Below are 13598 nucleotides of genomic sequence, written 5' to 3' on the forward strand. Positions count from 1 at the left end.
ACTGGAGGACTACGAGAATAGAGGAAGAAGGAAAAACATCAAACTTTTTGGAATACAAGAAAATTTAGAGGGAAAAAATACTATCCTTTTCCTTGAAAATTTAATTCCAAAAATACTACAGTTAGACTTGAAACAACCAATTGAAATAGAAAGGGCGCATAGAATCCCAATTAAAAATTTAGAAAACAAAGACAGACCAAGACCAATAATTTTCAAAATGCTGAGATACCAACAAGCACTAGAAATACTAAATGCTGCAAAAAAAGATAAAAACCTAAATTATAAAGGATCAAGATTATGGTTTTTACCAGACTTTGCCAAAAACACAGCAAATAAAAGAAAGAGACTACTAGACATGAGACCTCTACTAAAAGAAAAAGGATTTAAATATGGTCTATACTACCCTGCGAAAATGAGAGTATCATCTGGAGACAAATCCTTATATTTTGAGGATCCCGAAAAACTAAAAGATTTTCTCTCTAAACCAGAACCTATGATATTTTAACATAGAACATTAAGATGGTTTTGAAGACTCTATGAAAAATTAGAAAATATGACATATCGAAATATCTGAAGAAAAGGAGGAAAACAATATAAAGAAAAGACAATAAAAATTATAAGAAAGAAAGAACAAAATATAGGAAAATTATTAAATAATACACTACATATATGTTTAAAATAATTATATGTTGAAATCATAATACTAAGGAAATACAAATTAACATATTGTTAAATGGATAATGATACATTAATGAAATGTTATGGAAAATAGATCAATATAGATAGATAGAAGGGAAATTTGTTTAAATATTGAATATTGATTGCCTGGAATGGGGAGAATGTTTGGATTACAGTTCCAATGTGTATCCTTAAGCAGCCAATGTACTGGGTGGGAAAGGGAGGGACAAGGAGAATATTTACTAGAATAATTAAGGGAGATACATTAGGGTTAAATATGTGTGTCATGAAGAAAATTTTTTGGATATTAAATATGAAAGAGGAGAGGAAGAATAAGATAATGAAAAGTATTAAAATGTATAATGTCTTTTAAAATATATTCTATTAATGTCAATGGCCTAAATCATGTAATTAAAAGGAAAAAAATATTAACATTTTTAAAAAAGCAAAATGCGGATATTTACTGTCTGCAAGAGACCCATCTTAATATGAAGGAATCACAGAAATTATCAGGTGGATGGATAAAGGAATGTTTTTTGCTCCAGCAGTGGGTAAAAAAGCAGGGGTTGCAATTCTTATAAATAAAAAATGTATGGCCAATATAAAGGTAAAAAGTTCAGATCCACATGGAAGATGGATACATATCGATATAGGTATGGGAAATGATACCCTGACGTTATTTAATATATATGCCCCTAATTCGAATCAATCAGAATTTTTCAAAAAGCTACAAAATATGTTATTACCACTGGCTGCCTCTAATTTAGTGGTGGCTGGAGATTTTAATGCTGTAATGGATCCATTATTGGATAAAAAACCAGGTAAAAATATTAAATCTTTAGGTCTAGATAATTTAGTTCGATCATGTGATTTGAAGGATATATGGCGTATTCTTCATTTTAATGATCAGGAATATTCATTTTGTTCACAGGTTCATAAATCATTTTCAAGAATAGATTATATTTTTGTTTCAACAAATAAAGTGCAACAGGTGATTAAAGCCTCCATTGATCCTATTATCATTTCGGATCATGCGGGAATATGGATAGAATTACAATTAGATCAATTAGAAAATAATAGACCTCTTTGGAGATTTGATAATGCATTGCTTGTGGATGACAAATTTTTGGAAAATTTTAAAACACAAATTAATGAATTTTTTCAAACAAATTTAGTGGAAGATACATCTATAGAGAATGTATGGGATGCATTTAAAGCAACTATGAGGGGTAATATTATATCATATTCAGCTTTTATTAGGAAACAGATCAAAAAACAATATATAGAATTAGAAAAAGAAATAAAAATATTAGAAGCTAAATTGATAAGTAAATGGGAATATGAAGTTTTACAAGCTCTTTTGAAAACAAAAGGTAAATATAATGAATTAACTTCAAAAATGATAAGAAAAGATTTGTTTTCCAAGCAAACAGTGTATTATGGAAATTCTAATAAGGCGGGAAAATTATTGGCAAATTATCTTAAGGCAAAAAAAAGGAGAACTAATATTAATGGAATAAAAGATGATAATGGTATAATAACAAATCAAACAAATATAATATTAAAACAATTTTTAAATTTTTATAAGGATCTGTATTCTTCCGAACCTTATTTGGAGAAACAAAAAGATGGAAAAAAATTTTTAGATTTAATTAATGGACCTAAAATTCCTGATCATATAAAACGAAGTTTAGAAGAACCTATATCATTAAAAGAATTAGAAACAGCATTGAGATCTCTTAGAGTTGGATCCGCTCCAGGTGGTGATGGTTACACAGTAGAATTTTATAAAACATTTCAAAATATCCTTTCCCCACATTTATTAAAATTATATCAGACACAACTTATAAAAGGTAATATAAAAGGTACTATGGCTGAATCAATAATAATTGTTTTGCCTAAGCCAAATAAAGATCCTACTTTGGTTTCAAACTACAGGCCTATATCTTTGATAAATGTTGATAATAAACTTTTGGCGAAAATTTTGGCTTTGAGATTAGCCAAAGCTCTCCCACATATTATAGATATGCATCAAACGGGTTTCGTTGCTAAAAGACATTCCTCCAATAACTCTAGACTATTATTTCACATGCTAAACTTATCAAAAAAAATGGATGAACCGGCTTTTACAGTTTCATTAGATGCTGAGAAAGCATTTGATAGGGTAGAATGGAATTTTATGTATCAGGCTTTAGAATGGTTTGGTATAGGTTCTGGATTTATACAAATGGTAAAAACATTGTATAGCTTCCCGATTGCAAGATTAAATATTAATAATAAGATATCTGATGGTTTTCAATTACAGAGGGGAGTTAGACAAGGCTGTCCTTTATCTCCTTTGTTATTTGATGTTGTATTAGAACCCTTATTGTTAGCAATACAGCAAACGAGGGAGATACAAGGTATTCCATATTCAGATATGGAATATAAAATTTCGGCTTATGCGGATGATATTTTGCTTTATTTGAGAAATCCAGAGTCTACCTTATCTTCTTTATTGGAATTAATTGATAAGTTTGGCAAATTTTCAGGTTATAAAATTAATTGGAATAAATCTGAAATTATACCCTTGAATGTTCACTGTGTAAAAGGATTATTTGATACTTTTCCATTCATATGGAAAGAAGAAGGATTTAAATATCTAGGCATTCAAGTTAAAAAAAACAATTGAAGATACTGTAAAAGAAAATGAAAAATATGTATTAAAAAAAGTTACGGAGTTATGTGAGCAATGGAACCCATTACATATTTCTTGGTGGGGAAGAATTCAAACTATTAAAATGATGATGTTGCCTGTAGTTTGCTACCAAATGAGTATGATACCTATTTATTTTCAGGGGTCCTTTTATAAAAAGCTTAATAGAATTTTAACAAAATTTCTTTGGCTTGGTAAGACACCTAGAATAGCTTTAGTAACCTTACAAAAATCAATTAAGGAGGGAGGGGTAAATTTTCCAAATTTCTATAGGTACCATCAAGCCTATATTCTACGTCAGGGTATGTATTGGATCCTCCCAGAACTTATTGATAATGCACCAGATTGGTTATATTTGGAATGGGGCCTTATGTTTCCCCTAAATTTAGTTCATTTACCAAGTATTAATATACCTAAAAGATACAAAGAAAATAAAATAATAATGGATACTTGGAAAACATTGAGATTTATTGATAAATTAACACCCATCCCAATATACAAATCAACTAATCAATCCATATGGATAAACTCCAAGATCAAAATTGGCGGAGCTCAAATCCTTTGGAAGAACTGGATTAATGCAGGCATTAGATCTCTAGATGATATTATTTCAGAAGGTAAACTGCTGGATTTTCCACAATTGCAACATAGATTTGGTCTTAATAAAACACAAAGTTTTAAATGGTTGCAATTGAAGCAGGCCATTCAGGTTGGGTTCCCTGAATGGAAATCATTAAACAATCAATATAGTTTAAAGTTCTTATGCTTTAAAGCAGACTTCCTAGGACATCAAGCCGCATTGTGGTATAAATTAATATCTGGATATTTAAATAAAAAACCAAAAAATGGTCTAAGAGACATTTGGAGCATTGAGATTGGACATCAAATTAATGCATCTCAATGGCCACTAATTTGGTCTTGGAGAATGGGATGTACAGTGTCAGCATCTATGAGACAAACATGGTTCTTTTTATTACATAGAGCTTTTTGGACCCCTACTCGTTTGCAAAAATTAGACAGTTCTAAGTCTAATAGATGCTGGCACTGTAATCTAGAACCAGGGACATTAGATCATTTATTATATCATTGTCCTTATATTAAAATTTTTTGGAATTCAATTTGGCCACAAATTAATAAATTAATGGAAAATCATATTGCAATATCATATGATACAATTTTATTTGGAACAATGATGAGAATAAAAAGTCAAATTTCACCAGAAAATAATAAGCTTTTATTAATTATGACAGGGGTTGCCATTCAACATATAACTAACAATTGGAAAAATTACAACAACCTAAATTACACATTTTGGTGGAATACAATATGTCATATTTTTAAAATGGAAAGAACAATAGCAATACAAAAGGGGACATATACTAAATTTATAAAAATATGGGGGCCATTGACAAAATACTGTAATGAATAAATAATATGATGTTTTCTTCTTCTTTTCTTCTTTTAAGGATCTTTTTTATGACACACATAAAGGGGGGGTAAGAAAAATTAATTTATACATAGTATGTTATAATATATTATATAAAATGTAACGTATGAATAAAAGGTAATAAAAGGGTGGGGGGAGGGAAATGGGACAAAATTTGTTTAGATTATATTGTATTAGATATAAAAAAGTTATTAAATATTTATCAATTGTATTCTAATATGTTGTATACTTTTTATAAAAATTTGAAAATTAAAATATTATATTAAAGTAATGAAAGGGAGGGGGGAGGGTGAGGGGGAAAATCAAATTCAGATATATAATGTATTAGATATAAAAGTGATAATATGCATTTATCAATTGTAATTTATTATTATGTACACTTTATGAAAAATTAGAAAATAAAAAATAATGGAAAAAAAAAAAAATAATAATTTATTATTAGATCCTGAAATTTGACTTTTATAATGAAAGATTTTGACATTTCATGAGAGAGAAAATTTAAAAAAATTAAGGACTTATTCAATTGTTGCAGATATGTATTTGCAGTTCTTTGGATGTTTACCCCATATACCTGCTGTTAAATGTTGATAATGAAACTCTTAAGCTTTTTAGTTACTTTTCTCTTTTCCATCCAGTGGAAGGCAGACAGCTATTTCCAGTCATGAATTTCGAAGGCATTGACCCTGCCTTGGCCGATTACACACCCACCCTGCATGCCAGCCTTGACCCCAGCCTGAACCCCAGTCTTCTGCAGAATGTGGACCTGGATGCAGATGGCCTGCCCCTGGAAGCACTCTCTGTGTCTGAATCTGTGCATATCATGGAAGGCATGTACTCTGAGCTACACACAGCCGTGTCGGAGGTCGGCGTCCCTGTTTCTGCTTCCCATTTTGACTTGCATGAAGAAATGCTCTGGATTGGAAACCATGGCGTAAGCATTGACTGGTTGTCTGGAATGTTTTGAGGTTATTGATATATGCAGGATGAGAACCCAAAGGCAGCTCACCTGCAGAATTGTGTGGCTAGAATCTCAATCACTTCACTTACACAGTCGGTGACTTCTTTGTAATTTGGAGTTCTCTGATGCATATTTTTCATGATCTTTAGTTACCCATGTACTTTGTACAGTCTTTAGCTGGGTTTAGTTTGTGTGCACAGAATCAGCTAAATCTTCTGGTTCTCTCCTGTCTCTTAGCCCTTTAAGCTATTGGGATATTTCCAGTGTTCTTCCCTTGATCTGGGAACACTGAGATGCTTACAGACTACAAAGCTGTGCAGCTCTTCTTAATGAAGATTTCCAAATGTCTTGGCTTGGAGCATGAGATAAATATCTCCCTGCTGAGTTTTTGGTACCCTTTTATTAAAATGTCATAAGCAGTTACTTTGTGAACTAGTGCAACACGATTTGAGCATAAATACTGGAATGACAATGATTACTAATTCATAAGCTAAATGTGTAGCATGGAATAGGGCAAATTTACTGCGTACTGTCACTGCTACAGGTAGCATGAATACTTTAGCTGTATTTGTCTGTAGGGCTAGATTAAGGTATAGTCAAACTAGGCATGTGCTTAGGATCTGAAAAGTTCAGGAGGCCTAGTTTGATGACTTAATACAGTCCTGTTTTTGAAATGTACTCTCCATTAAGTTTCAGCATATATCCATTTTTCTTTCTTCCCTCCTGTTCCACCCCCCCCCCCCCGTCACATTGGCCCTTTAAAGTTGCTTTTGCAGCTGGCAGCGCTAAACATACACCAGCTCTAGGTGCCTTGAGGCCTTCACTCTGATGCATCCTGCCACTTCTGATGCAAATTCCTGTTTCTGACAGGGTGAGACATAGCAGATAGAAGACTCTGGGCTGATTGGAGGTGGCATGTATTTAGCTCTGCTGGCTGCAAAAGCAAGTTTAAAGGAGTGCAGGGGTGATTGGGTGAGAGATGAAGAGATGCTAGGACTGCTAGAGGAGAGGAAGAGATATTGAGATTGTATGGGGGAAGAGAAAAAGGGAAAAATGCTAGATCCACTATGGGAGAGGTGGAATAGGAGAGAGGTTGAGATTTTGGCTCTGGGGAGGAGAGATAGGAGGGAAGATAGAGAGATGCTGGCCCAGGCAGGTGGGGTGGGGCAAGCAGAAGGACGGAAAGAATGAGGAGAGAAGCTGGAAATGGGGAAGCAGATAGGGATATAGAGAGTTGTTGAACACCTGAAGGATATAGGGACACAGAGGGGTGATGCTAAACACATGGCAGAGGGGTAGGAGGACAGCAAAGAGATGCCGAGTAGGGCAAGAATAAGGATAGAGAGGGGAGCTGCTTAGTATTGTGGGAGAATAGGGGAAGGAACACAGAGTGGTGATTGTGGGGCTGCAAATCAGTTCTTCAGAAGATGGAGTACTGAGGTTCACTGTGCAGGGTCTGGTGATTTGTGTCAAGCTGTTCTCTCTTAGCCAAATGTCTCCAACCTATTTGCTGGAGATTTCTGATGCATCAAAATACATATGGGGTAGATTTCTGATTTTTACAGATGTCCCTTACTCTTGCCACCTCGTCTCTTAGTTTTTGTACTTCTTCATGAGGGATTCAACATGAATACAATTTGTACATGAAATCAGACCCTCACCTTGTATCATGCAATCAGTCTGCATGGATGCAGAAGCTCTAATGGGAGTAGCACCAGCATTGGGGGTATGATTTTTTTTAAGCCATTTACCTAGAAGAGCTTTTTCAACCTGTGGGTAGAAAGAGCAATACCTATCAAGCTTGCAACCCTGTTTTTCTTTTATTTTTCAGTAAATATGGAATAGGTACCGTATTTTTCACTCTATAAGATGCACCTGACCATAAGATGCACCTACTTGTAGAGGAGGAAAAACCAAGAAAAAAAAATTCTGGACCAAATGGTGTACCCTGTCCCCCCTCTGGTAGTCTAGTGCAGTGGTTCCCAACCCTGTCCTGGAGGACCACCAGGCCAGTCGGGTTTTCAGGCTAGCCCTAATGAATATGCATGGCTCAGATTTGCATGCCTCTCACTTCCATTATATGCAAATCTCTCTCATGCATATTCATTAGGGCTAGCCTGAAAACCCGATTGGCCTAATGGTCCTCCAGGACAGGGTTGGGAACCACTGATCTAGTGGTAGACCAGGACAGGGTACAGGGCAGGTCTAGTGGTAGGTAGGCCCCACCCAGTACCTTTTTAAATTCTGGTGGTCCAGCGCTGTATTGGCAGGAGCTTTCCACGCTCCTGCTCCTGCCCCTCCCTCGCTGGATGGCTGCCTCCTCGTCTCTTGCGGCAGAGTGACGCACAAAGCAAGTGTGAGCTTTTTGCTCTCCTGTCTGGTCTCACGCTGCTCCCTGAATGGCTGCCGTCAGTTCTCGCGAGACATCTTTCTCCTCTCCTTTCCACAGTCTGGCATTTCCTCTCCTTCCCGTCCCTCCTCCCTTACAAAGGGGCATTGTGGCCTCTTTTCAGAGTGCAACCTGGTCTTTACTTCATAATTTTGATGTGACTGCAAAGGCTGATTCAGCTTTTGTAGCCCATGTGCTTAGGGCAGGGGTTGCAGAATTCATCCATGCTACATCGTACAGGTTCTGGATGGTCTGGTGAGAAGGGGGAAATTTGTTCTTACTTGCTAATTTTCTTTTCTTGAGCCCCACCAGACTAGTCCAGTTTCCCCTCCATGCCTTTTGCAATATTATGTACATTTGCTTCTTTCTTGCTGTTTTTGTTTTCAAAACTAACAAAAAAACTACACACAATGAATACTGGAGGTTATAAAAAAAGGAGCAAGAAGACATTTGGAATAAAAAGTGGAACATGGTTACCTTTGTTTTCGTATCAAAATACTGATAAGTTAAGTCTGCAGGATGCCCTCATAGAGCAGGGCTCAAAATGCTTTGCTCTCCATCTGCTGCTTTGATAGTTACAACCCACAGGTTCTGGACTGGTCTGGTGGAAAGAATATTAGCGGGTAAGAGCTACACTTCTCCCTCGTCATTTGCGGGGGATACGGGCAGAGCCGGACCGTGAATGCCGAAAAACCTCAATTATCCGGCTCTGACCCACCCCCACCTCCCTGCTGGCTTCCCGGCCTTACCTGGTGGTCTAGAGGGCTTTCAGGGCAGGAGCGATCTTCCTACGCTCCTGCCCCGTGCAGATCGCCATCAGGAAATGGTTGTAGTGAGTTCCTGATGTAGTCTCGAGAGATTACAGGAACTCCCAGCAGCCATTTCCTGATGGCGATCTGCACGGGGCAGGAGCGTAGAAAGATCGCTCTTGCCCCGAAAGCCCTCTAGACCACCAGGTAAGGCCGGGAAGGCGGCAGGGAGGAAAAAAAGATGGATTTTTTTTACATTAAGACACTTTTTTTTAATTTTCCCCTCCCCAGAAAAAAATCGCAATTATATAAAACCGCGAGTGCAGGAACCGCGAATGGGGAGGGGGAAGTGTAATTATTCTTTGGTCCTACCTGTATTTTCACTTTTTTTTGAGTAGCAAAAGTCTACCTTCAGTCTCTGACAAGACTGTATAAATATTAAAAAAAAAAAAAAAATTCCACAGGACCCTTCAACTCCCTTCCTAGTGTGTCATCAGTAGAAATAGAAACAATTATCCCTGCAGTTCCATGCCTCTCTCCCTCACCAGTTTTTGGACAGCCGGAAGACAGAATCACCATCTTTTATCCTTTTTTATACAGCAGTGACCAGGCAAGGGCTTCTCCTTATTTTTGACTGAGAGTAGACCTAAAAGGAGCGGGATAGATGAAGATTTATTTTTAAACATCTTTTTGGAAGTGGAAAGGAAGAGCCAGCAGAATAGGGTTGTTTTTATTTAAGTGGGCATACCAGGATAAAGGGTGGCTATTTTTATTTTTATGGTCTTGGAGGGAGAACAGGGGAAGGCAAAAAGGCTGCCAAAATCTTTTTTTTAAATTACATTTGGGAAGGAATTTTGTCTAGATTTAGGTCTTGTTTTTGCAGTGCCCAATTTGGCTGGCCAAGCTAATCTGCTTGTACTATAAATTGGCACTGGCCCCTTAACTCACCCTAGGCCCATTTGATCTGAAACGCTAAATTTAGCTGTGTATTGAATATTAGCAGGCTGATTAGTTGATTAGTCCTTCTGGTTTTCAAAACTTTTTAATCCAGCAAAGTCCTGGCTTAGCTGACTAGATTGTGTTGAAAATAATTTGGCTTTAGTTAACAAGAGTTATCCTCATTGGTACACAGTAATGGAAACCCTAGGCTTATGATTTGTCAGGCAAGGTACACTGAATCTGGTTAACTGATGGTAAAAAAAAATTAACCTTATTATCACAGTGCCTCTTCTGTCATGACATGGCATTCAGTGACTAATGTCCATGGCCCAGTCATTTTACACCGACAGGGGATTGTCTCTTTCTAAGTCTGAGAGAGGGTATTTGTTGTTACCTTCTAGGGTCATGCAACCTCATTCTTCGGCCCCACACTGGAACGCTATTCCTCCTTCCAGGTGCATGGTAGTGATGACATCCGGCAGATCCAGAGCCTAGACAATGGGGTGCTCTTCCTCACCAAAAACAACCTGAAGTGCCTTACTCGAGGGGGCTTGATCATGTTTGACTTTCTGTGAGTTCACCCATCTTGTTTGTGCCAATTAGACAGCTGGAGGGAGGTGGGGAACCCCCCCACCCCCACCAGGTTTTGTATGACAGACCAGTGGTGTTGACGAAGGAATCTTGGGTCAAAGTTTAAGAGAAGCAGCAAATTAGAGAAGGCATCTGCTTGTAATTTTTCAGTGAATACTTGGAAAATATTTTTGTGCTTTGCTTTATTTTAAGTACATAGAGTAGGCAATTTTATTAATTTGATGTATCTCTCACTGATTGTACAGTTCTTCTTTGTGTTAACTGCCTGGAACTTTGTGGTTGGGCGGTATACAAGAATACATTTATTATTTTATTATTATTATTATAGAAGTGGACGAGGCGGAAAGAATATTTGCAACTTGCACATGGAATAATCTCTGATAGAGAAGAAAATTTACAGAATGTAAATGTACTATTTTGCAGAGATTGGGAATTGTGTAATAGTGATATGTTTTAAATGTACAAATGTTTGTGTGTATATCCGATAGATAGATAGATATAGATATAATAGAGAGAGAGACTTACCTGGAGAAATGTTTACCGTATTTTCACGCATATAACGCGCGTGTTATACACGATTTTTACAAACTGTGCATAACCGTGCGCGTTATATGTGTGAGCGCGTTTTACAACTTTTTTTTTTCAATCCGATCCGGCATCCCCCCTGCGAACCGGCATCCTCCCCCCCGCTCGCGTCACCCCCGCGATCCTACATCCCCCTCAGCATCGCAAAACATCTCTTACCCGATTGGGCACCGGCACCAGCACCAATGCACAGGATGTGCCAGTGCCAGTGCCCGAAGATCCTCCCTCGTTGGGTTGGGCTGGGCTGGGCTGGGCGGTGCAGTGCGATGCGAGAGAGATCCTCCTTCTTCCTGCGCCGGGTTGGACTAGGCTTTGAGCATGCTCAAAGCCTAGTCCAGCCCGGCGCAGGAAGAAGGAGGATCTCTCTTGCACCGCATCACCCAACCCAACCCAACGAGGGAGGATTTTCGGGCACTGGCACATCCTGTGCATTGGTGCTGGTGCCGGTGCCCAATCGAGTAAGAGATGTTTTGCGGTGCTGGGGGGGATGTAGGATCGCGGGGGAGGGGGGGTGACGCGAGCGGGGGGAGGATGCCGGTTCGCAGGGGGAATGCCGGATTCGAATGAAAAAAAAAATGCTCTCTCGGGTAAGCGAGCGGGGGGAGGATGCCGGTTCGGAGTAGGCGGGAGGAGGTTTTAGCATGCGCGGTATACGCGTGTGAGTGCTATATTAAAATTTTTTTACATAAATTTGTGTTCCCCGCGCGATATACCCGTGTGCGCGTTTTACACGGGTGCGCAGTATATGGGTGAAAATACGGTACTTCAATGAACTATTACACATTAACTTGTTGAGTTATCTGGCAGTATGTTGTGGTTCCTTCTGAAGCTGTGCCAAGGACAGGGCTCTCTGAGCAAAGTTGTAACCTGCTTCCTTTGGCCCTCAGCATGGATGAAAACACCGACATGCACAGCTTGCTGCTGGTGGACAGCAGCACCGTGCTAATAGGGGGGCTGCAGAATCATGTCAGCGAGATTGACTTAAACACAGTCCAGGAAACACGGAAGGTAAGGATGGGCAAGAGGGAATGGCACCCATATTCCTTTGATATGGCTACAGCCTTTCGGCTACCACACCCATGGACTTTCCTCTACCTTCTTTAGGATTTGCACTGTCTCTTCTGCAGCCATAGCGGGAACATCCCTTCTACTCACCTTTTAATATAATATGCTGTTTCAGGTTGGGCAGAACAAGTAAATAATAGCTATAAGCTAAAAAGAAGTGCCATGCGTAGTTGCATAGCAAGTATTTGTTTAAAAATAATACACTGCTTCTGATAGGTGACCTGTGGGTTTTCTATTGATATTTGGAAGTGGGTGAGAGCATCCAGCCAATTTGAATAAACACCCTCAGGTTCTTTGTTACTGTAAGAATTGCTGTTAATCTTTTCTCATAAATGTCACTACACTCCCCCTCCATATTTGCGGGTTTGGCAATTATGACTTCGATTAGTCACGGTTTTTATCCCCCTCTCGGACCTTGCCACAACTTACTTTTTAAAGCCTCCACAACTTACTTAGGGCCAACTGAGCCAACCCCGCCTCCCTCCCTGACCCCTCCGCAACCTACTTTTAAAGCCTGGTGGTCTAGTGGTGAAGTGGGACAGGAGTGATCTTCCTATGCTCCTGCCCCGTGTAGAACCACAGACAAAAATGACTGCCTTGAGTTCCGTGGTCTTGTGAGATTACAGCGTGAGTTCAAGGCAGATGTTTTTTGTTTGTGGTTCTGCACAGGACATGAGTGTAGGAAGATTGCTTCTGCCCTACTTTACCACTAGACCACCAGGCTTTAAAAAATAAATTGTGGAGAGGTCCGGGAGGCAGGGGTGGGTCAGAATCGGCCCTAAAGTTATTTGCAAATTTTTCTTATTTACTGGCCAACTTTGCCTCTAATCCCTGCGAATATGGAGGAGGGAGTGTATATGTCTTAGTTCTAACCATCCTATCTTTTGTCTTCCAGCTTACTGTTGAGGTCCCTGGAATCACCATCATACGGCAGTCCAACCGATTTTTCTTCTGCGGACATACGTCAGGAAAGGTAACATTTGCTTGCAGTAAATTTAGATCACCATTTGTATGTATGGCCATGGAGGAAAGACTTGAAGGCTATAAGAGAGTAGAGATGACCCACATAAGGGCAGCTAAGCTGGAGCAGAGTCTACGGTAGAAGTTCAGTGAGATGAGACCAGACTTAGAGGGTTAAACTTGTATACTTGAGAGTTGAGGGGTGGGGAGGGCACAATATAATAGAACCTTTTGAATACTTGAAAGGATGAATAGTTCACAAGAAGCAAACCTGTTCAAGTGTCATAATTTGTTCCCTATCCCAACCTGTCCCCAGTCCATTCTAATCTGTCCCCGCCCTATCCCCATTATATTGTTACCATCCCTACAGTTTTTGTTCCCATCCCTACACCCAACCCATATTTCTGTTACATCCACTCCAAAATCTGTTCAATCTGTACCTATGAACTGGGTCTTGCAGTAAGCCACACACATTATTTTCTGCTCCTCCTACTTAGCAGAGGAACACAGCGCCCCATACAGAAGTCATTGGTGCAATTTTT

General features: G+C 38.8%; 1 protein-coding gene across 2 annotated transcripts in view; it reads left to right on the forward strand.

Annotated features, from left to right (window-relative positions):
* PAN2 (poly(A) specific ribonuclease subunit PAN2) overlaps positions 1–13598 on the forward strand; it is a 178720-nt gene that overhangs the window by 38225 nt on the left and 126897 nt on the right. For both annotated transcript variants that reach the window (XM_033939582.1, XM_033939581.1), the window contains exons 3-6: positions 5456–5751; positions 10257–10426; positions 11919–12039; positions 12992–13069. In XM_033939582.1, the coding sequence (XP_033795473.1) occupies positions 5482–5751; positions 10257–10426; positions 11919–12039; positions 12992–13069 (639 nt within the window). In that variant the 5' untranslated portion in view covers positions 5456–5481. The remainder of the gene's footprint in view (positions 1–5455; positions 5752–10256; positions 10427–11918; positions 12040–12991; positions 13070–13598) is intronic.

The sequence above is a fragment of the Geotrypetes seraphini genome, chromosome 3 (genome assembly GCF_902459505.1).
Source record: "Geotrypetes seraphini chromosome 3, aGeoSer1.1, whole genome shotgun sequence".
Taxonomy (NCBI): domain Eukaryota; kingdom Metazoa; phylum Chordata; class Amphibia; order Gymnophiona; family Dermophiidae; genus Geotrypetes; species Geotrypetes seraphini.